This window comes from Styela clava, chromosome 9 (genome assembly GCF_964204865.1).
Source record: "Styela clava chromosome 9, kaStyClav1.hap1.2, whole genome shotgun sequence".
NCBI lineage: Eukaryota > Metazoa > Chordata > Ascidiacea > Stolidobranchia > Styelidae > Styela > Styela clava.
Window position 1 is genome coordinate 1,470,367 of NC_135258.1, and position 25,390 is coordinate 1,495,756.

General features: G+C 38.0%; 1 protein-coding gene across 2 annotated transcripts in view; it reads right to left on the reverse strand.

Annotated features, from left to right (window-relative positions):
* Positions 1-503: 503 nt before the first annotated feature.
* LOC120340097 (contactin-2-like) overlaps positions 504-25,390 on the reverse strand; it is a 28,542-nt gene continuing 3,655 nt past the window's right edge. Inside the window, exons 1-22 of one of the 2 annotated variants that reach the window (XM_078116404.1) lie at positions 24,559-24,653; positions 24,265-24,396; positions 21,718-21,813; positions 20,493-20,723; positions 18,387-18,483; positions 16,875-17,056; positions 16,109-16,254; positions 15,344-15,467; positions 14,757-14,910; positions 13,837-13,964; positions 12,577-12,758; positions 12,229-12,325; positions 10,915-11,073; positions 9,394-9,537; positions 9,007-9,077; positions 8,049-8,234; positions 6,979-7,087; positions 5,977-6,086; positions 5,297-5,435; positions 4,269-4,441; positions 3,191-3,365; positions 504-2,242 (exon numbers count right to left, since the gene is read on the reverse strand). In XM_078116404.1, the coding sequence (XP_077972530.1) occupies positions 2,130-2,242; positions 3,191-3,365; positions 4,269-4,441; positions 5,297-5,435; positions 5,977-6,086; positions 6,979-7,087; positions 8,049-8,234; positions 9,007-9,077; positions 9,394-9,537; positions 10,915-11,073; positions 12,229-12,325; positions 12,577-12,758; positions 13,837-13,964; positions 14,757-14,910; positions 15,344-15,467; positions 16,109-16,254; positions 16,875-17,056; positions 18,387-18,483; positions 20,493-20,723; positions 21,718-21,813; positions 24,265-24,340 (2,892 nt within the window). In that variant the 5' untranslated portion in view covers positions 24,341-24,396; positions 24,559-24,653 and the 3' untranslated portion in view covers positions 504-2,129. Of the gene's footprint in view, positions 2,243-3,190; positions 3,366-4,268; positions 4,442-5,296; positions 5,436-5,976; positions 6,087-6,978; positions 7,088-8,048; positions 8,235-9,006; positions 9,078-9,393; positions 9,538-10,914; positions 11,074-12,228; positions 12,326-12,576; positions 12,759-13,836; positions 13,965-14,756; positions 14,911-15,343; positions 15,468-16,108; positions 16,255-16,874; positions 17,057-18,386; positions 18,484-20,492; positions 20,724-21,717; positions 21,814-24,264; positions 24,397-24,558; positions 24,654-25,390 lie in introns of those variants that run through there. The other variant, XM_039408350.2, reaches the window with a different exon arrangement.

Genomic DNA, 25,390 nt, shown 5'->3' on the forward strand with positions numbered 1-25,390 from the left:
TAAGTAAAACTGCTCAGTATACAGAAACTCAACCAAATAATAAAATATCTGGCAGAATCCAAACACCTTGTTTCAGGTAAGATTATTCTGTCAGTTTTTAATTACAAATAGAAATAAAAGCTCAAACAATAATACAATTACAATTATTTATTGCATCACAAAAAAGCCATTATTAAGTAAAAATATTGTATTGTGGGAGAAATATTATTGAGATACCTCAAAACTATGAGCGCCACTGAGAAAACCCCATTAAAAAAAATCATTGACGCTAAAGGCATAAGTAGCCTAGATATGTGAAACAGAAGTGTCTTCCAAGATGGGGGGGAGAGGGGGTAATCAATTATTTTTTGGAATTGAAGAGGATGTTTGAGGGAGTAACAAATTAGTTTTGTTTTATCACATCATAATGAAATACAAAAGTTTTATTTTAAAAATTTTTGAAATGCCAAAAATAAATTACCGCTTCATAAAATGGAATTGTAATTTTGTTTCAAAGGAGGAGACTAAAACCAAGAAAGTTCAAAGTTTCGGATAATCTGGCCAGCAGATTTCTGGGCTGTATGAAATTTAGTTTGATAAAACCATCAGAGCATCGAATATACAGAAAACAAATTCAAATTGAAAGTATGAAATTCAGATTGCTAAAACCATCAGAGCATCGAATATACAGAAAACAAATTCAAATTGAAAGAATGGAATTCAGATTGCTAAAACCATCAGAGCATCGAATATACAGAAAACAAATTCAAATTGAAAGTATGAAATTCAGATTGCTAAAACCATCAGAGCGTAGAATATACAGGGCATAAATTAAATACAAATTGCAAGCGATGTAAATGACCGCCTGAATTAATTGAAAAAAATTGGATACAGTACAAGCTTCGAGTGGAAACTTAATTATAGGACAGACGAAATTTATTTATTCAAAATGACATAAAAACTAATAATCACCATTTAACGAAGACTCGAAGTGATTCAAGCCATCGGAATGAAATAATCACTAAAATTTCCTGAGCCAGGGATTTTCAAAGGGTGGAATCGGAATTGTATAATTGTCAAGTTGGACCGTAACATGTAGCGAGATAACGTGGATCTTGAGGGACCAAAAAAGCGTTTCAAGTTTTGAACAATTGCTATCTTGGAACAGAATAATGCTCTTTTACATTTCAAAATGAGGGGGCCCGATCCCCGAGACCCACCCCTGACTACACTTCCACTTGAACCGGGGCTCCACTTTTACCCAGCACTGGTGATAAGAGGTTTTAACCCTATAGGGGTTCAAGTCTAATGATTCAAATTGAGAGAAAAGCCAGTAAGATAGTTGGCGATATGAAGCTTTCTCACTGATTAATATCAGGGTCAACTTAGGGTCATTTAGCTATAGCGGCATAGGAAATTGAAGAATTCGGGTGACTGTCAATGCAATTTTTTTTTGAAATCTTGAAGAAATACAGAAATGTAAATTTAACTTATTGATATTCTGTTTTAATCACCAAGTTTCAATGTTTATCGTTATTCCTGTAACTGGCATAGGGTTTTTAAGCTTGATGCATAAAGAATGGAGTAGGGCACAGATACTCAAAGTGCCCCATTCGAGAGAAACCTAGGGGCTCCTTGAGCTACTCGTTTACTAATTAATTAAAATACTGAACATTTTTTAAATACAAAGCAGCAAATATATCTGAGTCATCAAATAAATAATTTTAGTTTACTCAGGACAGAAAGTAACAATGTGTTTTTTTTCTCGTAAATTTATTGTGGTATGTCAGGAATAATAGTCAACCTCTCCACAGGCTCTGTGCCACTAAAAGTTTGGGGACCTCTGAATTTGGGAGTCATTTACCATTTCTGGTAAAATATTGAACCCAAAAACATTTAATTAACTAATTAGTATGCAATAAAGCAATATCTGTTCTACATAAAAATTCTAAAATTTTCGAAAATATAAGATATTTTGCTGCTTCAATATTTTATATTGCATTGAATACCGACTGCACAGTTTCCGAGTTATTTTTGATGACTAAACCTTCTCCAGTTTTATATTTGATGAATCAGCATTTTTCGAAATTTAAGAAAAAATAATTGAAATTCACTTTCACAAATTCCCCCACAATTTACTATAAATAGTCTTAAAAGTCTAATTTTGCAAAAATCATCCACAGCAGTGAAGTGGCGATGATCATGACATTGCTAAAATTGATGGTGTTGGCACCACAGCAGTAAATGTAACCGGGACTTGCAGCTGAAATGAAAATATATCAATCAATCCATTGAGAAAAATAGAGTACTAAGAGAGAGAGAGAGAGATTTATTTTTTTATCAATCAAAAACAAACAGTCATCAACAATGTTCCCTCTAATTTTTTGTAGTATGTGTGCACACTTTTTTTGGAAATGACTAATATTTGTGCAAAAACCAATGAAGAAATTTTGGCGTTCTAACCGGGTAATAAGTGGGCCAACAACAAACTTTTTTCAACCTGCCAACCGAGCACATTGTTACATTACGTCGAAATACGTCTGTACGCAGTAAATCTATGCCTGAGCGCAGCCTCTGAAAGCTGTGTGCGTGCGCACACCTTAGAGGGAACACTGGTCATCAATAGGAAAAAATACATAACACAAATAAAATTGCTTTGGTATTGACGGGAGGGAGTGATACGACCATGAGGTTATCGAGGTCAACTCCCACACTGCTGAAGTGATTAATGGGAGGCGGAGAAGGAGATGGAGAAAGCCGTAACACTCCACGGTGTGGTGCATCGTGCGTTAAGAATACGCTCGCCACTGCACTTTTGCATAGGCTAAAAATCTCATACGAGGTAAATCATGTGTGGGAGGATTCTTGGACTCCTCGTTGCCACAGGGTAGTACACATAATCGCTGGTCGGTTATGGCTTCCTCTACCATCAAGTCCATGCATCTGAAGCAGTTAACTGGCTAACTAATCCAATACCTGACTTGGACTGGTAAGTGGACGAGAGGCCGTGGTTCACTGTTTCGAAAGTTTAACATGTGTGATGCACTTGCTCGTTCACCTAAAATAACTCACATTATAGTATTAATAAAATAGACGAATCTTATTTGAAGTGAAAGTGAAAAAAACGTCCAAAAATATGCCACAACTCGCATTGTTTTTTTACAACTTGAATGAACACCAGACAGCATAAATACATGAGAAATCAACTTACTTCCTGCTGTCGAAACAAAGAAAAGTTCAGAAGGAACACCATTGCCCCCAGCACTATATCCCCTCACTCTGACGTTGAACAATGAATTGTTCGCGACGGAAAAACTTATCTTGTTTTCTGTTGTTACATGGTTTAGTGCTGTTGCTGAGGTTTTGTTAGACCACCAATACTCAACCTGTGTGAAATTGGAAGAAAGTTTTATATTTATTGCTAGGGAGAAAGGAAAGGAAATTAGATGACATAGTAATGTGGTGAACCATTGCATCTCTGTATTAATATGTGTTGATGATGGCTAATAATGCCTTGTCGAGTAACGTCCCTAATAATTGATTGTGCTATTTGTCTATTGCTAACATGTCGCAGTTGCGTCACTCGCTAGTATGTTCTGTAGCTGTAAGCATCTTATGTTGTTTGCTATGCTGGTGTAATAAAGAAGTGTAAGCGTATTCAGTTGAACCCTTATTCTATAATAGCTTGGGTGTAGAACTTAACATATAACCAAGACATTATTGACAATATGTTTGTCCTGAAGGGTATGGAATCCGTGAGAGAGAATGATCCCCTATCCCTATGATTGTTTTTTATTTCAGCATCGATTTCCATATTAGGGGGGGAGTAAATCAGATTCAGATATTTATTTTCATTGTGCAAAAATAAATGTAAAGCATTAAATGTACATGATAAAATAAAAAAACTAACAAAAAACGGAAAACATTGATTTATAGCAATTGATGGGCGCCAAAGACTCGGTGATTAAAGTCAATCAAACAGTTATATGGCCAAGGCATTAAATTTCATTTTTGTGCAAGCTGATGAGTCGATAAGACGGCTGAGTGATATGAAAACCACAGCCTTTTTCCAGTTACCGGGCAATTTGGAACAGTTAACCAGGTATTTGTTCAGACGGATGGACATGATTGAATTAAAACATATTAGTGAGAAAATGAGGACAGCTGAACAAGATTCGGTATTTCCAAATAAACAATAGCTTCGTGCATATCGTGAGATATCTGTTGCCGCTTGTATAGAACCTTGTTTTGAGAAAAAGGCATGGATAGGTATCGTATCAAAAACCTACCTTGTAACCCAACAAAGGAGATTCATCGATCCCTTGCCCATCTCCGTAAAGAATTGGCTCCCATTTAGCAGAAAGAATATTTTGTTTTATCGAAACTTTAACTTTCTTTGGTGCAACACTCGGCGGTTTCTTCTCAGTGTTAAAGCGGAAAGCCTCGCTCCATGGTCCTTGGCCTGTTGTATATAGAAGGATCTTCCTTTTTATTAAAACTCAAGTTTATTTTTTCCAACCAGTAAAAAGACAAAAATCGCGCAAAAAGTAAGGAAAATTGATAACTACATTACCGGGGAGGAGAAGTCGCTGGGAACCTAAACTGGTTATTGAGCTGCGGCACAAAAAAGAAAGGTTGGTCCGACGATGAAAATGACATGTTATTCAATTCTGATGATTGTGCTTTTTTATTTTAAATTTTAATCCTAGTTCAGGGCCTAGTTCAGGAAGAAATGAAAGAATAATTGTTTTGAAAAAAATCCAAAAATATCTTGTGACCTGTCGTGACCTAAAGCAGTACACGACAATGACTCAGGTACGAGTATGACTAGGCAGATAAATTACTGCAGCCAGTAAACAGATAAAGTTAAGAATACCAAAATATGCAATAAATAGGGTGTTCATAAATTGACACATAAAAAACGGATCTCCACAGTCCACAGAAATTTTTGAAATAAGTAAAAGCAATTGGTCCAGTATTCGAAGAGAAAATCTATTTCATCATGATGAAAGGGAAGAATACTACTAACAAGAACAACAACATAATATTGAAACGATCGTTATGTACACTGACGTGTCCAAAACCATCATACCAGGTTAGAATATATTGAGAGCTGACTTCGTGAAAGGGACTTTATGGATTCTCTGTATTATTTTATTTACTAGGATAGTGGGGGGGTAGGGGGAGTTGGGGATTGGGTTGCCCTGCTTCACCCATGTTGGGATTAGCGCTGAATCATTAGGTGCAAACTATACCACTGGGGTCGCAGCAGGACTTTATGGACACCCTGTTAATTTTATAAAAAAAAAAACATTACCTGCCCCATTGAAGGCAGCTACATAAGCATGGTATACTGTGTTCGCTTCCAAGTTTTCAACACGGACCCTTGGCACTCCTTTTTTGGTTTCTAGGATTTGCTCTTCGCCAACTGCTGGTGCAACCGGAACAATTTTTACCTGAAAAAGCAGTTTAAGATTTACCCTGGAAAGAGAGAGAGAGGAGAGTTGATGAGACTGTATTTTATTGACCTCAAGACACACTTTAAATTGGTGATTTCCAAAGATAATTGACTGGGGACAAAATTTGAAGCGGAAGGATATTTGTGCCAAGAGAGGCGAGCACTCACAGGGATCCGATACCGGTACCAGTACATATAATTAAGAGATAGGTGTAATTGAATCGTTACGGCGTTACGGCCAATATTTGGAGAATTTTTATGGTGACCTATATATCCACATGGTTACAACTAAAAAACAGTATTCATGAATAAATCATTTCGAAATGAGGCACAGTCGTCGACAGATTGCGCCAAGTCAAGTTTTTTTATCCAATCAGTCAAAAAATCACTCAAGCGCAAATTTCAAAAAATGAAAAAATTACGGCCAATATGTGGATCTTTTTTGTTTAAAAATCGCATTCATTTTTGCATTGTTTTCTTTTTTATTTACTGCTGTACAGTTTTATCTTTTTTTAAAAAATTTACTCCACTATTCTGACCTTATATCCCTGTACTCTTCCAGTGGTTGCAATCATTCTTGGCCACATCAAATTGGCTGTGTATGCCGTCCAGGATTTCAGAGAGATTCCCCCGGGTGCAAGATCAGGACCTGAACAAAATGAGTATTTTTTTTATGAAATGTTTTTTTTCTACTATTATGACTATTGCCAACCGAATTGACCCAGCAATTCTGTAGGACAGGGGTCGGCAACCTTTTGTCGCTTGCGGGCCAAAATTAAAGGTTGCAAGTCATTTGCGAGCCGCACGTATTTATATATAGTTAAAATACGAACAGATGGCCAATGCATCACATTTTATCACACAGATCAGAAGTTAAATTTTAAGCAGCGCGCGAAGACTGACCATTTGAATATTTTCTGCGCCATTAAACCATTTGCACTTAGTATCAACTTTTCAGCGTTTTGTTGCCATTTGTCTAATTTATAATTAAATCATAGGCTCATTAAGCAAGTAATTGTGAATTATATACTTGTTACATTATAATATAATTTAGTCTACAGGTAAATTCTTTTGCGTAAAGAATATAATCGACAAAACAACTATAATTTGTTACTATAACTCAGTGAAGCGTCGCGGGCCGGATTATAATGCTCCGCGGGCAGGATCCGGATACTCAGCACTGCTGTATTTACGACCAATATTTTAATCTATCTGGGGCTATTTCATTCCATTTTATTCTATGTAAATATGCAGCGCATTGAATATTGTGTCGCAAGGGAGGCGTCTGTAGCCAAGAATTTTCAAAATTTCTAAAATTTGTAGTTGCCAGGTTAGACCCGACCAAACAGCTAGCAGTTCGACAGTATAAATATTCATTTATACATATAATTCAATTGTCTGACAAGATTCATTTACTTCTGAGTGAGTGCGCTCGGTTTGAAGAATTTTTCATAAATAAAAACACCCAAATCTCACTAAAACTTTTACTTCATTTCGCCCTCTTGTTTTAGAGAAATATAAATAAAAAATCAGCAACTTACTTATTTCAAATGTTGTGACAACCTTAATGGGGCTCCATGGTCCTTCTCCTAGTTCATTATCAGCTCGGATTTTAACATTGTAAGGCTTGTAGACTTCAGACTCGTCCACCTGGTTAGAAAGAGACGATATTGAAGAATAGATCATTTTAAAATTATACCCAGTGGCCGGTACATTGTGCTAAGCCAGTGGTTCTCAACCTTTCACTGGCCGCGTACCACTTGTGTGCTTTTTACTCTGGATGCGTACCACCGACAAAACCCCCTTTTGGGATGGGGAACAATGGCATAAGAAACGTGCTATGGTAGTATTTTATGTGGCACTACATTCATTTCAGATGTTCGTGCAAAGTTTCAACATATTAATTTTATGAAGAAACAACGTGTTAATTGTGTGAAAAATCACGCGAGAATTTGCGTGGACTGCCGTCAGGACTGAACGCTTTGTCTATCGTCTCGTTACGGATATCTCAAGACAAGAACTGCTAGCGCTATAAACCTGTTGTCGCCATATTTTAGCCAACTCAAAAGTTAATTGTTGCAATAATTCAAACTGCTCGCGTACCACTTGAAAAGCTTCTGTATGGTGTGCATACCACAGGTTGAGAACCTCTGTGCTAAGCGATAGGAATACACATGCCAAGTCAAGTTTATTTTTTCAACCAGCAGAAAAAATCGCTCAAGTACAAATTATCAGAAAATGATAATTACACAGTTTTACAGAAGAAGGAAATTTTGTGAGTTACCTAAGCAGGTTATCGAGCGGCGACACCAAAGGCTCTAAAATCGAATTCAAAAAGTTTGGATTTTTACTCTAAAATCGAATTCAAAAAGTTTGGATTTTTAAAGTTTTAAAACTGCTGATATTGATGGTGAGTTCCGTATGAATTGTCCAACTAACTCCACAATATTCAGGAATAAATCATTTCAAAATGAAGCCCAGTCGTCGACAGAGTGCGCCAAGTCAAGTTTTTTATCCAACTAGTTGAAAAATTACTCAAGCGCAAATTAGGGAAAATGAAAAATGATTGTATGGTGCAGAAGTCAGGAATTATCATCTTATAAAAAAATACCTGGAAAGTATAATTCTCTGTCTTTCCGCCAGGTACAGTTGTATATTGCCAAACATCTTCATTCTCCTCGGTGTCATTGCCACTAGATGGCGGTAGCATTAAAACAACTCCCTCCCCTTCTGGAAACTTCTCGATAGCTATGACATATTCAATGTTGTCTGAACCATAAAACTCCTCCGAAAGCGGCTGAAATAAGAGATGGAAATTATTGATTAGGGAGTTGGAGAGAGGAGGAGATGTAGATCAGTGATTGATTCCCAAACTCAGAGGCGTGGCGCATCATTCAAAGGCGTTAGAAATACGCTGCCACCACACCCTCTGATTACCTTGAGTGGGTTTGCAGGTTCGAATTCCGTAGGGGAGAATCATGTGCGAATTGATTGCTGGACTGCTAGCAGTCATGAAGTGATTCATGTAACCGCTGGTCGGATACAGCTTCCCCCCATATCATGTCCATGCTTCCGCAAAAAAATAACTGGCTATCTCATTCCATACCCTACATCAGGGGTTCCCAAACCACAGCTCACTGGCCAAATCCGGTCCGCGTAACGGCGGTGTGGCTCATCGTGCTAAGCTTTAGGATTAAGCTCGCCCCCGCACCTCTGATTACTCTTCGTGGGTTCGCAGGTTCGAATCCCATAAATCCCTTACCTGACATGGACTGGTAATAAGATGAGAGACCGTGGCTCGACATATGTTTAAGCCGTCTTATTCACTTTTCTCTCTCCCGGGATAAATATGTAAATCCTATCTAAGCTGTGCAACACTACCTATCAGCTCTTTGCAAGATAGATCAATTCATTTCTCAAAACAAGTACAAAATTACAAAAACTTGGTGATATATTATAGTATTGCAGTGAGTAAAAAATGCGGCAATTGAATTCCAAATACCTCCTACTTGGGGTATCAAAAATCAAAGTTTTTTTTAGTCAAAAGGAGGGGTAGTACCCTGTCTTACCTTCCATTTGACAACAAGTTGTCCAATGTTTCCTCCTCCGCCACCGATCTTCCTGGGTGGTTTAGCTGGGGCTGAAAATAAAAAGATTCAGTTGGTTATGATGAATCAATAAACTTAATGGATGTTTTAGAATAATATTGGAAAATAGGATAAAATAGCTCAATATATAGCGGGACACCGTATCTCGTCCGATTACCGGTCCATGTCGGGTATGAAATTAGTTAAATAGTTATTTCTTTTCGGATGCATGGACTTGATGGTGCAGGAAGCCGCAACCGACCAGTGATTACATGAACCACTCACTCTACAGCAACGACGAGTCCAGCCCCCATCTCCCCCCCAGACGAATATAATTCACACCCGCTAAAACACTGAAACCATTCTCACCTCCTTTCTGAGTGTTAAAAGTTGTTGAGTCCTCACTCAGTTCTCCTCTTCCTAACGCATTGGTTGCAAAGATCTGGTAAACATAGTCATTGTAAGGGAAGAGATTCTTCACCACACATTCATTGGTGACAACGACTTCTGGGTCTGTAACAATAAAATGTTTATATTTTCACTACGCTGGTAATGCGAACTGAACATACAGAATGTAATTAGAAACTGAAAGACAACCATATTCTAGAGCGGGAGTGGGCAAACTTTTAAACAAAGAGCCAAAAACTTTGCCCACCTTGACACCTGACGGGCCATGTAAGTGTGACGTAAAAAGTTACATTTTATAAACAAAATTTACACTGTTACAAAAGCAAAAATGGAAAAAAAAAAACCTCGTGGTTAAACTAAAACTTGAAACCAAAATTTATTAACTTTATTTGATGAAGCAATATTTCAGAAACAATGTCCGCAATACGAAATGCACTTTTATAAATTTGTATTTCTTCAATAATAACTCAGCTTATTTAGTTTTGATGATAAGAGCATCGCCGTTTTACGACTTAAGACAATGACGTTTTGCAGATATATGCGTGGATTATTGCTTCTTTGGGCGTCAGTATAGAATCTTAACATAGGCTACAAAGCATTGCTATTCGCTAATATTTTATATCTGTATTTGATGAAACAATATTTCAATAACAATGTCCTCGATATGGAACGTACCTTTAAAAATTCGTATTAATTTATTACTAATTAGGCTCATTCAGTTTTGTGATTGAGCACCGTCATTGAATGACTTGAGGCAAACAAATTTCTTGAACTATTTCTCAACCAAAATACCAAAATTTTATTTTCCAAAGTAAAGTATTAATGAAGAAGAGAAAAAAATGACAGTGAGAACAACAATTTAGTTCGAATAATAAATTATTAGAAAATACGAGAATGGTGTTTGAGTGTTTGGTCTTGCCATGATATTCATTTGAATAGTTATTGTTGTTTAGGTACACGTTTTGTTAATATTTCGAATAGGTTGGAATGCATAGGAATGTATTGAAATATCCATTGTTTCCTACGGAAAATAAGTTTTGCTACTTGAACACAAATCTCAAAGAAATATGTTCAACTACTGAATATTAAAGAAAAAATGAATTGAATAAGTTAAAGTGATCTATGGCGACCAGGGGCAGATCAGACAATAACAAAATATGTTTCAATGGGAGACCGAAAGTTGGTTTTAGGAATTTCACTGACCTGTTCCTGTTTAATCCATTGCTTTATTGGGGGTAAGAATGGCAAAGCATTAAAAAAGTAGGGTGACCGTACATTTGAACCCATGTACATTTGAACCCATGCGTATATCCACGGGTTCAATCTATATGTGGGTGCTAAAACCCATGGGTTAGGGTTAGTATGGGTTTAACTATCCGTGAAACAAAAAAAAATCCAAAGGTGCAATAGCATACAGGTGCAATTGTCATGGGTTCAAATGTACGTGGGTTCAAATGTAATGGAACCAAAAAGTAGACTTACCAGTATCTGCAATTCTCCATATTGAATTATATGAGTTCTTGTACGCAATGGTATAACTGGTAATCTCAGCATGGTTGTCAAATGGTACGGACCAGGTCAATTTCTGTGTTGTTGAAGTGCTACCTAAGACTCTGATTTCTGTCGGTGCGTCCGGAGGAGCTGAAAATTTATGATTTATTAGTAATAAGGCCTGAGCCAGGAAAGGAATGTAAGTTTGAAACCAGTGGTGTTTAGATATAAGTTTATTTTGACTCCATAATCAGCGTAAAAGACGATAAAATAATTGATAAAAATAAAATAAATTTTAAATTTATTAGTAATAGGGCCTGAGCCAGTTGTACCAATGCTGTACTTTAGGTTTTGGTTTGGGGGGAAGAGACATTGAACAAAAATAAAAATTAAACAGAAAAAAAGTGATACTGTAGTGTTGTAATAATACAACTTTATAGATTTGAGAGAGGACTTTTCCTAGAATAAAATCCCATTCAAAATCTTTGCTAAATGCTTATGTATTTGCTATCATAATGTTCCTTGCATTTATTAATAAGGGTAGCTGGATTAGTTGCCAATGTGATATTTCGGGCAATGTTCACAACCTGCCACTGCATTCCTTGTCAGTCATCATCAGTTCATTAATTATTAACAGGAAAACGTTTTGTGATAGTGTTTTAGTGTTCCCCGATTCTAATCAGATCCCTTGGCACTGAACCTTCTTAAAATCGCACATTTTGTTCGGATAACCCGATACCCGCCATATTATTTTAAAAGGAAAAGGCTTTTTATTAACTCGCACTGATATTTCTTTGAGCAAAGAGGATCCACAAAGGGTTAGTCATGATCAGTCATCTGTGACTGATGACATCACAGGTCATGCTTGACAACATTGATCAGTAAGGAACAATGGGTTTTCATTGTGGGATTCTAAAAATGGGGTAAGTCTGGGGTAAGTAACAATGTGTTTTTATTTTCATAAACTTATTTTGGGACTTTGAAAATTGGGTAAGTCAAGGGTAAGTAACAATGTGGGCTCCCTAAATGGGGTAAGTAAAATAGGGTTTCATTTTTATAAACTTATTGTGGGGCTCTAAAAATGGGGTGAGTCAAGGGTAAGTAACAATGTGGGGCTCTATAGATGGGGTAAGTATAAATGGGTTTCATTTTTATAAACTTATTGTGGAGCTCGGAAAATGGGGTAAGTCTGGGGTGAGTAACAACTAACAATGTGTTTTTGTTACTGATCAAGGTCATCAGTCATGTAGAAAAATGCTAGTTGCCAGAAATACAATATTGATACAGTTAATATTGACCATTCACCTGTGACAGAAATTTTGGCCGATCCGCATGGTGTCCCAACTTTAGTCTCAGCGCAGCATTTGTAGTTTCCACTAACTTTGCTGGTGGTTGAGGGAATCTGTTTATTAGAATTTTAATTTGACACAATTTAGAACACGTTAAAAAATTTTATTTTGTTGTTCTTCTATGATTTGTTCACATTTACTTTTTTGGCTTTGTTACACCCAGGGGTGTGTCAAACTTTTCTGTTGCCTGGAGCAAGTTTCTGAGAATGATGCCCTTTATATTAAATTTCAAAAATAATTCGACGGATAATTATAGATGTCGTCATACAAGAGGAGAGTTAAATAAGCAAAACTTGATACGTACTGTTAATCCCCCTCCATTAATTTGATAAACTTGTCCGAATGGGTCGTTAATTTCATTTTCATCGTGATACCATCTCCAGCTCAAGGTCAAAGAGGGGTCAAAGGTCGCAGAGCAATATAATTCAGCAGGTAATCCATTCTGCACTGAAACGTCTGATGGGAAGGTTGTGATCTTTGTTGCCTCTGAAATAAAATTGAAATAAAATTAGGTGTTTATTTTGAGCACTCTTCATGTTTCTGGTTACTCTCATCGGCTGCTGTCGCTGTTTGAAGACCTAACTAGGCTCCTCGCGACTATTGTTGCACAATTAACATTACTTGTTTATTTATTTTTTGTACCAATCTTTGTGCATTTGTTGTTTGTGACGACAAATAAGTGACTGAATTGCGACTGAATTGGCTTGCTATCGCACCTTCAATTACAGTGTGTGGGTTCACAGGTTCAAATTATGTGAAGAATAATTATGTGCAGAAGGGTTGCTGGAATCTTAATCGGACTTCATTGCTGAACTTTACGTCTCCCAGGCCTTTGTCGGATGGTTTGTAAGTCGGTTATCGCTTTTCTACTATGTCTACTAGTAGATCTTTATCTCTACTTTTCTACTAGTCCATAACTGGCTAACTATTCACATACGCGCGGCGGTGTGGCTCAACGGGCTAAGCGTTAGGAATACGCTTGCCACCGTACCTCTAATTACTCTGCGTGGGTTCGCAGGTTCGAATCCCATGCAGGGATGGTTATGTGCGAGAGGATTGCTGGACTCTTCGCCGTCGTTGGGGGGTTCACGTAATCGCTGGTCGATTACGGCTTCCTCCACCACCAAGTCCATGCTTCCGAAAACAAACAATACAGTAAAACTAATCCCATACCCGACTTGGAATGGTAACCAGACGAGAGGCCGTGGTTCGCCATATGGATAAGCCGTCTTATCGGCTTTCCTCCCTCCGTCGAATTTCGTCGATGGAAAATTGGCCACATTGAAAAATTGCCGCAAGTATTTGTGATAAAAAGAGTTATCCTTTTTATTTAAAAAGAATTTGTTATTTAAGAGCATACTCTAACCCTATTAATCTAACTGTTTTTATCGCAATTACTTGTTTTACAGCTAAATGCTATTGCAGTAATTTTTAACACAGCGATTTTTCCAATACGTGAAATTTCTTGCTTCAAAATCTCCTGTGAAGAATATTCCTAGAACCAATGGAGTCATCCAAACGTCTTTCAAAAACTCATTTTAAAATCTGAAAAACTCAAACTCACGTTTCGCAACCAATGTTGTTGATCCTTCATCAGATCCGAGAATATTTGTAAGTTTGCAAGTATAAGACGCCTCGTCCTGAATGCCAACGTCGTTTATAACCAGTGAATGGAATTCCCCGAATATGTACCTGAAAAAAAATTGAAATAGAACTGGACTTCTAATACATGTTTTCATCACAAATTGATTTTAGGCTTGGCAGTGTGGCTCATTGTGCTAAGCTTTTGGAATACGCTCGCCACCGCAACTATGATTACTCTGCGTTGGTTCATAGGTTTGAATCCCATGCGAGGATAGTTATGTGCGAAAGGATTGCTGAACTCCTCGTCGCCGTAGGGTGGGTAGTTAACGTAACTGCTGGTCGGTTGCAGTTTTGTTCTTCATCAAGTTCATACATCTGAAACAAATAACTGGTTAACTGACATGGATTGATAACCTGACGAGAGGCCGTTGTTCGCCATATGATTAAGCCGTCTTATCGGTTTTCTTCTCTCGCAGGATAAGTACGGTATGTAAATCTTATCCTATCTAATGACCCTTATGGGTCAAATTTTAATGTGCAATTCTGACAAATTTAATTTCTAATGAGTTATTGTTGAAGTAAGTTTCTTGTTGTTTGTGACCACATAAACTGTCTGAGTGATAGATACATGTTTTCAGAAATTTATGTGTCTGGAGACCCATTGCAATAAAACAGTCACATACAATTCAATTGAATCCAAGTATTAAAGATTTGATTTGAGAAAAATATTAGATTTAATTCTGTAATTATATATTCAAAAATGCCCAGCCCCCAAAAAACTGTACAAATTAACTGTGTAAAATTGTATGATTATCATTTTCTCCTAATTTTTTTCACTGGTTGGAAAAACTAAACTTGACCTTGACTTGACCTATTTAAACGGAAAGTTACAGCACTTACTTTGTTCCATTATTTGAGAGTTCGTCGAAGTCGTCCCTCAACCATTCTACCTCAGCGACTGGAGCAGCGGTGTGCGGACACTCGATGGTTACTGGACCTCCTATAGCAGCGTATATCAAGGCTTGCATTGGGGGGTCAATAACTGGGGGGTAAGCTGGAATAAAAATTTAAAATTTATCTGTAAAAGATTGTGATCTACAGCAGGGCACTTCAAATTGGGGCCCCAACCCCTGGTGGGTCACAATAGGGCTCGGTGGGGTCACGAAAGCGCTAAGTGAAGCGGCGGTAAAATCTTTATGACACTAACTTATGTTAAGCTAAAATATGGATTCTGTTAGATTTTCTTAAGAGTGCCACTGCTTGATAACCAGGATTAGTTTTTGGCATCTCTCTCCCCCATGAAGTGTGATTTTTTACATCTTTCTTTTCAATTTGTGCATGTATACTGTATTTTCAACATGGTGAAAAAATGAATTACCGATGTCTGATTGTGGACCCAGAGAATCAGCGTTCTGTGCCCCTCTAGGGGGCTGAAGGCCCAGCATAAGAAAAAAGTACAACGCCAAACTAAATTAATTATGACTTACAGTTAACATGCAGCACTGAGCTCGAGACAAGATTTCCGAAACTATTTTCCACCAAACATTGATAAACCCCTGCATGGCTCTCATCCAAATTTTGTATAATTAGCATGGTGGAGTCTTCCATGACCTGTACATGAAATAGAATAACAAATGATTTCCGGCGCTCCAGAAGTACCAATATTGGTATGTGTACCAATATGAATATAACTAATTTTGTTTGTATGCTTCACATCAATTTGTGTAAAGGGAATAAAAGCTATGGGCAGGGGGTATATTTACTTGGTTAAGACAGACAGTCCCCAAACTCAAAATAGAACTAAAATAAGGAAAATCGATATAAAATTATGGCATAATCTGGTACACATAATACGGGAGTACCAAATTTACAAATTTACCCAGGGGGACAGGAAAGGCGATACGACTGCTTAATAATATGAGCAACCTCGGCTTCTCGTGCGGTTACCATTCCATGTTGGATATGGGATTAGTTGGTATTTGTTTTCGGAAGCATGGACTTGATGGTCGAGGAAGCTGTAACTTGAGAATCACCTAGAATTACACCTTGAGTCTGCTAGTAGGCTGTAGTTTACCCTGTGATTAATCTATCTCATCAACTTTTCCCAAGATAGATATTCGAAAATCGGCGCTCCCGTAGTATGTGCATCAAGATGGCGGACACCGTAACATAGTATGTGTACCAGGTTAGGGTTAGGCAATAATTTTATCAAATCATAAGTTAACCCCTTGGCTTCAATAAAAAACACACACCTTCAATTGACTGGAATCTATTTCCTCCAGATTTTTATACCAAGTGTACGCAGGTTTAGGAAGACCAGTTGCAGAACATGTCATGGACAAACTGCTTTCTAGATCAGCTGATATTGATTCTATTTTTTGTATCCATTCTGGAGGATCTGAACAATAAAAATAAAATTAGAAATTGAAGTATTTGTGCCGTGAAAAAAGGGCGTTGTTTGGTGCATAGGCGTAGCCGTTGCATTTTTTTCAAATACAATTTTGTGGCATTTGCAGTAAGACAGAAATTTATACGCCTTTTACATGGTTCATATTTATCCCAGAGGAGAGGAAAGCCGATAAAACGACTTAATCATATGGCTTCTCGTCCGATTACTAATCCATGTCAGGTATGGGGTTGGTTAGCCTGTTATTTGTTTTCAGATGCAAGGACTTGACGTGAACCATTCTTCGGGGGCATAGAGTCCAGCAATCTTCTCGCATATAACTATCCAATGGGAATCGCATGAAATTCGAACTTCACGATTGTGCGTGTCATCCTTACGCAATTTTTTCACCCGAACACACCCGAAAACAGGAATTCGAACTTGCGAACACACGCATGGTAAATAAAAGTGCAGTGGCAAGCACATTCCTAACGCCTAGCCTGATGCGCCACTTCGCCGGGTCGAAAATCTGCCGAGCTGAAAAAGATTCCAGTCCTCCTGGAAATAGTAACTCTATACAGGGCCTGTTTAGAGCAGATTAAGAATTAGGATCAAGAAAAAGGTTCTCTCACAGTCTACATCAATTCTGGCTTCGTTAGAAGTCACGGATCCAACGCTGTTGGTCGCAGTGCATATGTACGTTCCATTTGCATCGCCGGGCACTTCATCAAAATATAACTGCCCTGAATCTGATATTTTAGCTGATTTCGGCATTTCTCCATCCAATTTCTCCCACTGTATTTCAGGTGCAGGGCTTGAAATAAGAATAATTTTGTTGCAATGTTTTGTAAACTAATGATTGTGAGTGCAGAGTTAGAAATGAAATTATTTTTGTTTAAAATGATTGGATTGGATAGAATTTACATATTTATCCCGGGGAAAAGCTAGCTGGAAAGTACCATTCCATGTCGGGTATGGGATTGATAAGTTACTTGTTTTCGGATGCATGGACTTGATGGTGGAGGACGCCAATTTGAAACCAGGTAGATGCTGGATACCGTAATCAGCAGTTGTGTCAGCTAAACAGTGAGTAGCCAATGCCAACTTGAACTATAGACTTTTTATAGAATAGTTGAACATACTATATATACTCGTCGATAGGTCGCGACACCGTATAGGTCGCAATATTAGTTTTGTGTTGAAATTTTTTATTTTGAATTGACTCGCACATAAGTCGCACTGAAAATCTAGGGACTTAAAAGGCCCTTTCCCTAGCATACATGAATTCCGTTTTTGCATAGATGACTTCCTTATTTTTTCGTAGGGCTTTATATAATCAAAATATGTTTATCGACATCTGTGAGCAATAATAAGTGCAAAACTTTCAATTTTCATCCGACTTGGTGACGATTTGCACTAATGTTGAGTGGATTGGTCGCACCTATATTTTTTTTTTGAATATAAGGAAAAAATTGCGACCTATCTGCGAGTATATACGGTAAGCATAAACATTGGATTGGATGCTATTAAAAAAAATATTTTTCAACGGACATAGAGGACATAGTGGTTAAAAGGACCTCCAGAAGTATGCGCACCAAGATGGCGCACAACCTGAACATAGTATGTGTACCAGGTTTGGGTTCAGGTTATGCGACATCTTGGTGCGCATACTTCAGAAGCACTCGTTAAAGAGATAGACTCCACGTCCTCAACAGGGTATAATGAATTTGGCAGACCTGCGGTTCACAAACTTTTGGTGTTATGGAGTCTGTAAAAAGGTTGAATATTATTTACAGAGCCCTACAATGAATTCATATAAATAAAAAGAGCTCCATACAAAGCCCCAAAGCCCCATAAGAGAAACCTAGGGGCTTCGAAACCTAGGGGCTCCGTTACCTAATAAAATACTGACTTGGCTAATTTTGTAACTGTCCAAATATGCAATAATGGCATTGATATAATTTGACAAATACAGTTATTAAATAAAATAATTATAATTTACTCAGGCAAAGAATGTTTTTTTTTGTTTTCAAATATTTATTGTGGTGCTTCGTAAATTATAGTCAACCTTCTCACGGGCTCCATAACACCAAAAGTTCGAGAAATCATGCCCTATTGAACTTCTAATATAGCAGTCTACTTACTTTCCCTTGGCAAAGCATTCGAGATAAGTCTTTCTGTGGAATTCAACTGCTGTGACAGAATCAGGTGTCACCATGAATTCAGGAGGAAACTCAGCATCTGTAACAGGAATATCAAATTATGTTTTTATGGCTCGTGGCCCCTCTACAGAGGCTACACTCATGACGGCGATCCAAAAGTGTGTGTAACAATATGGAGGTAACTAATTTTGTTTGCCTACTTCACATCAAGTTGTGTAGATGGACAGGGGTATATTCACTTAGCTAACACAGACAGTCCCTGAACTTGTAATAGAACTAAAATAAGGAAAGTCGAAATAAAATTACGCCCTAATCCGAACCTGGCACACACACTACGGGATTAGCCTCATGGCTCTCTTTTTGTCCTTCCAGTGGTATTTAGAGTGTCATTATGATTGGTATATTTCAAATCCCATTATGTTCGAACAATTCATGCTCAACACAGAGTAAAAACACAGTGAAATAACGGTGCTCCCGAAATATGCGAACCAAGATGGCGGACATCGGAACGTAACATGGGTAACAGGTTAGGGTTAGGCGACATTTTTTTCTAATTTTCCCTATTTTAGTCCTATTATCAGTTCGAAGACTAGCCAAGAGCCTTCCGTGGTATTTATACCTAAAATTATGACCTAACCCTAACCTAGTACACATATTACATTCCGATGTCCGCCATCTTGGTTCGCATACTTCGGGAGCACCGAAATAACCTTAACAAGCAATGGAACTAGGAAGAACAAGAAGTTTTCTTGTAAAGGGAAAGGCAAAGGGAGATTAGTTTAGCAATGTAATTTTATGTGAGGGGGCAGTGCATTCTAAACTCTTAACACGATGCGCCACTGTTAAACACATCGCTATGTGGTCTGATCTGACATGATGCGCCACTCCACGGGGACATTGAAGCACTTGTATATAAGACGCGAATGGCACTGGTTCTAAGTGTGGGTGATGGGGCTTAAAGCACTACCTGTAACATACATTAGCAAGCGCGGCGGTGTGGCTCAACGGGCTAAGCGTTAGGAATACGCTCGCCACCGCACCTCTAATTACTCTGCGTGGGTTCGCAGGTTCGAATCCCATGCAAGAATGGTTATGTGCGAGAGGATTGCTGGACTCCTCGCCGTCGTTGGGTGGTTCACGTAACCGCTGGTCGGTTACGGCTTCCCCCACCACCAAGTCCATGCTTCCGAAAACAAAAACAATACAGTAAAACTAATCCCATACCCGACTTGGAATGGTAATTGGACGAGAGGCCGTGGTTCGCCATATGGATAAGCCGTCTTATCGGCTTTCCTCTCCCCCGGGATAAATATGTAAATCCTATCCCTCCTAGACTATCCTATTAGGCGCACGACTTACAAAGCACACAATCAAATTTAAAAAAAAATCGATTTAAAGTGCGTCTCATGATCAGTAAAACGGTAGTTCTTTAAATATAACTAGCCGTTAGTTAATATCAAAAGCTTATCTTTTTACACTCATGAGATAGGCTTTCTAATGGTCTATGGCAAGGGTTGGCAACTTTCGTCACTCGCGGGCCAGAATTAGAGGCTGCAAGTCATTGGCGGGCCGCACATATTTTTAGAAAATTAAAAACCGAACGGATGGACTATGAATCACATTTTTTTTTTATACAGGTCAGAAATTGAATGTTACGCAGGGCGCACTTATTGACAATTTGAATAACTTCTGCGCTATTAAACCGTTTGCACTTGGCATCAATTTTTCTGCGTTTTGTTGCCATTTGTATAATTATAATTAAATTATAGGTTCATTAAACGAGTAATTGTGAATTATATATTTGTTAGGTTATAATATAATCTCAATAAATTCTGTTACGTAAAGAATATAATCGTCAAAACAGCTGTTTCGTTACTATAATTCAGCAAAGTGTCGCGGGCCGGATGTTGCCGACCTCTGGTCTACGGTTACCATAAGTGTGTGCGTCTACCGGTAGATACTGTCAGCCGTTGTGAATGCGCAATTACTTTGGAATTCGTCATAAAGAGATTTAATATAATTAACCTAGAAGAAGAGAAGTTCTGGGCAAAAGGCGTATAAATTTGCTGTTTCAAATAAATACCGTACCTGAATTTGCGACAGTTAAAGACACTTCGTTTGCTGATTTAACCACCGAATGTCCATCATCAGTCTTCCACAGAGATTTTGCAAAACAAACCCATTTCCCTGAGTCCTCCTCTGTTGGGTTGGACAAATATAGGTTGCCAGTTTTTTGGGAAATAAATTTTGTGGGTTCGCCATTGGGGCCGATTGTTTGAGATATATCTTCTTTCTGCCAGAAGAAGTAGATGCTATACCCTGAAAAAATAATTTTTTGATGGTCAACTTCAATTTTTCGAACTTTTTTTTTTTATAAAAAGTTTATTTTATCACTGATAATAACCCTTTTTATAAAGACTACGAAGAAAAAATGAAAAATGTAACAATGGAATTTTAGGGTGAAGAGAGATGTGAAAAACCAATATTGGGTATGGACTATGAACCACCAACTGGAATTATTCCAATACGGCAAGGTTATTTACAATACAATATACAATACAATTTATTTCTGCATTCTGAAAACTCAACACTCAGTTAAAGAAAACAAATCATATTACAGAAATGCCTAGAAAACGAACAAAACTCAAGGATAAAGTTATAACGTGTAATGCACGTGCTCGTTCACCAAATTAACACAAATAATACCAATTATAATGAAAAAGACTCGAAAAGCAGCAGTGAGAGACTCGCATTTCATGTTATAGGAAAATGAGGTACACGAACAAGTTGAAAAAAAAAATGACAAAGTACATAGTGTCACTCCTCCTCGCCGCCGTAGGGTAAGTCACGTAACCACTGGTCGGTTACGGCTTCCTCCACCACCAAGTCCATGCTTCCGAAAACAAATAACTAAGTAATCCTATACCCAACATGGAATGGTAAATGAACGAGAAAACGTGGTTCGTCATTCATTAAGCCATATTATCAGCTTTCCTCTACAGGGATAAATATGTAAATCCTATGCTATCCTAAAAGGAACCATCTGTTTGCTTAACATAAAAATATAATTTGCTATTTCTGTTACAGAGGATGAGTTTCCCCCTGTATTCATGGTGTCTCTTGATGTTCTGACAGCAGTTGAAATCCACGGAAAGACTTATCTCGAATGCTTTGCCAAGGGAAAGTAAGTAGACTGCTATATTAGCGGTTCAGTAGGGCAGGGGTTGTGAAACTTAGGGTGTTATGGAACCTGTGAGGAGGTTGACTAATATTTAAGGAGTCCCAGAATAAATTTTAAACAAACAGCATTTACCTGGTGCGTAGTCGAAATGTCCGCACTCCAACACAGCTCCAATGGCTTGATTTGTATTTATGGTAATCTGGTTTGAAAACGACATTCCTTCTAAGTCTGAAATGAAAATACATGTTTATTTTTCTCGTAACGATAAGATATGTGGGATAAGATTTCTATCTTGAGTCCAAATCCAAATCTTGGTATTGCGCATCAGACGAAGCATTGAGAATACCGGCCACTGTTAGTTTACCTTGTGTGGTCAAGTTCGAATCTCAAAAGGGTAAATTAGACCAGACGTGCAAAACAACGTGGCACGCGTGCCAAATTTAGCATGCTATACGCTCAAACGTGACACGCAAACGGTTTTGTGAAAAAAAAAATTTTATATCAAAATCAGCAGTTTTTTCCAGGACATTAAATTGTTTCAATAAAAAGATATTTGTTATTATGTATTGTTATTGCAATTTGTTTGTTTTACTGGAGTTAATTTACAGTACCACAATTGTGTGTGGCCCGTGACAAGATTATGTTAAAAAAAATTGGCACTATCCTCATTTGAAGTTTGCACCCCTGAATTAGACGATAGACCATTGATGGACTTCTCGTTGCTGTAGGGGGGTTTAAGTAATTGTTACTTTGTCTTATCAGCTTTCTTATTTTTCAAAAAAATTATGTAAATCTGATCCTATCCTACTTCACCCAGAGTGCACTAAATTGGGTAGACAATGCTGAACTGTGAAGGTTCTATCGGCCCATCCACATAATTTAATATTGTTAGATATTAGTGGTTGATGTTTTGTAGCAAAATATGCAAATGAGTGCGAATAAAAAATTCATCAGACGCAATCATATTAAGCAGCTTCTAAGTTATCGGCAAAAAACAAAATAACCACTTTATATCCAGTTTGTCATTGAGGAGGTTGGGCAATTAATATCAGCTGAATCAAAATAGACGGAGATTTTATTGAAAAAGTGAACCTCCCGGAGTATGTGCACTAAGATGGCGCACAACCTGAACATAGTATGTGTGTACCAGTTAAGATTCAGGATGTAGGACATCTTGGTTCGCATACTTCTTAAGCACCAAAAAAGTTTGGGTTGGTTATATATTCCAAGGAATAGTTAGTTTATTCTCCTAGCTATTCACATTGAAATATATATTTGGGATAATAACTCGCAACAGTGCTTCTCTTTGGTAAGTGGTTCACAATCTTTTATAGCCACCTTTTTGAGGCTTTCAGACAGGGGTGTAGCCAGAAATTTTTGAAGGGGGGGGAGGGGGGGTGCTGAAATTTATATTTGCCACGCTAGACCGAAACAGCTAGCGGTTCGGGCCGAATGATGGAAAACATGTTTTCATGAGTCTAGACCAGGGTGGTCCAAACTCCGGCCCGCGGGCCACATGTGGCCCGCCACATCATTATCTGTGGCACGCGTCGCATTCGAAGAGGAATCAAAAAATAGCATTTCGTGTTGTTTTGTGATAAAATTAACAAAAAAATCTTTTAACACATTATTGCATCACTAATGTCACTGAATTTACTAGTGTTATGGCTTGCTGAGGTAACTAGCGAAGTTAAACGAGAAAAGTTCTTGGCACTATTGTGGCCCGCGAACAATGCAAAAGTAAATTTGTGGCCCGTGGAGCTGCCAATCTTGGACCACCCTGGTCTAGATGGTCTAAAAAATGTTTCAAGCCACGATAAATTGCCATGTGTGATACAGACATATGCCTTTATTTTTTTACACTTTAAAAACCACCCCCCTGGCTATGTCCCTGCTTTCAGAACTCATAACCAGTGGCGTAGCATCCACCCCCGCAACCCCCGCAGTCGAGGGAGGGCCTACAGCGCAAAGGGGGCCCAAGCGATTAGAATTTAGAAATTTGAGCCGCAAAACCAAAAGCTGCATTGCAAAACCAGTAATGCACATCTTATAACGTTGATGTTAGTTCTGCTCAAATCGTTTTGTTATGTAACAATGCCAGGGAGTCGTCGATTTTCGGCGTCTTGTGGTTTGATCGCACCGGCAAAATTACGAAGGCTTTCAGAATGATGTCGAAGACAAAATTTCTCAGGGACGCACAGAAACGCAGAAAAAGGGCAGAAGAGTAAGCACGTATTAAAAAAATTAAAGTAACCAAGATAAACGGCAAATTTTAGGTTACCATTGCCTTTTAATAGCGACATGTTATGCTTTTGGACGATATAAAAAAGCTATGTTTTAGCTTATGTTCTAGAGTTTTTAGGGTCATTTCCACGAAATATTTTTGCGGGGGGGGGGGGGGGCACGCCCACGAGAGTCTTGCTAAGCCGCTGCTCATGACCCCTGTTATCATTTCAGTGGTATCTATAGTGTTATTATGATTGGGAGGTTCCAAACCCCATTTATGTTCAAACAATTCATGTTCGACAAAGTGAAAACACTTAGTAAAATAACAAGTAATAAAACTGGGAAGAACAAGGAGTTTCAAAGTGAAAGTAAAATCAGTTCTGCTTCTAGCATTGTGACCCCAACAAAAGGCCACGGGCCCTCGTGTGGGAAACCGCTGTCTTAGATACTTACATTGAAATATCAGTTCGGCATAATTACTGGCAACAGTCCCCTGGTCACTCTGTATGATACACATGTATTTGCCCATATCCTCTGCCTGTGGTTCCGTAATCACAAGTGTGCCATCAATCAACTTGAGTCGTCCTGAAAATAAATTTAAGATTTTTCCATAATTTTGTGGATGTGCTTTTTGATGTTTTCTTCGATTATGTTTATCTTAGGATAAATATGTGAATCCTAGACTAGGGGACAGTATGTTACTCAGCTTTCAATTTTAGGTGGTATATATTTTACTTAATTTATTACTGTATTTGACTGATCATCTTTACAGGCATAGGAGCCCCTTTCTGGATATTCCTGTTAACTTGTGTGTTCTTATATACATTTTATCCAGGTGATTGTCATCCTGAGACAACTGTACTTTAATTCTATTCTCACTCTTTAACTGACCAATGGCAGCGCAGCATGATGATATGGCATTGTGGGTAAAACCACTGAAGCATGCTTCCTGGGTTAAATACTGCCATGCTTGTCTCCAGAGGTCATTCAGTACTTTGGTGTAACAGAGGCAATGTGCGTCTTATGTCTGACTCTATATTTCGTTATTTGTGGTGACAACTAATCTGTTTATGTTAAGTATTGCTTGTGTTCAATAAAACATTAATTTACACCAATAAACAATTCCAATATAATTTTATTTAAGGTAAAAATTATAGTTTGGTGTCAAACCTCAATTTAGGGGGGTGTTCATACCTTATATGGGGGGTAGAGAAATCACTGGGCTGCGATAAGTCAGAAGGTGGGTCAACAAACTCGCTCATCTTAACCTGAGATACAGGTGGGGCCATAGGGGTAAGGCTCTTTAGGCAGCACGCTGTAGGTGTTTATTGCTTAGTTTGATGATTTATTCAATAATAATATTCAAAACATTTCACTCGTACTTGACTCGTAATTTATTCAATCACGTGTAATTATAGTTTGTTTATCCCACGAATTATTACTTATAGGGTATTTGTCTGTCTGTTAGATACACGCGATATCTCACGAAAGCGAGGTTGAATCTGCTAAATTTTGCATGTGCATTCATCATATCTCAGATCAGAAGCCTATTGATTTTGGATGAATTATGTCGTATAAT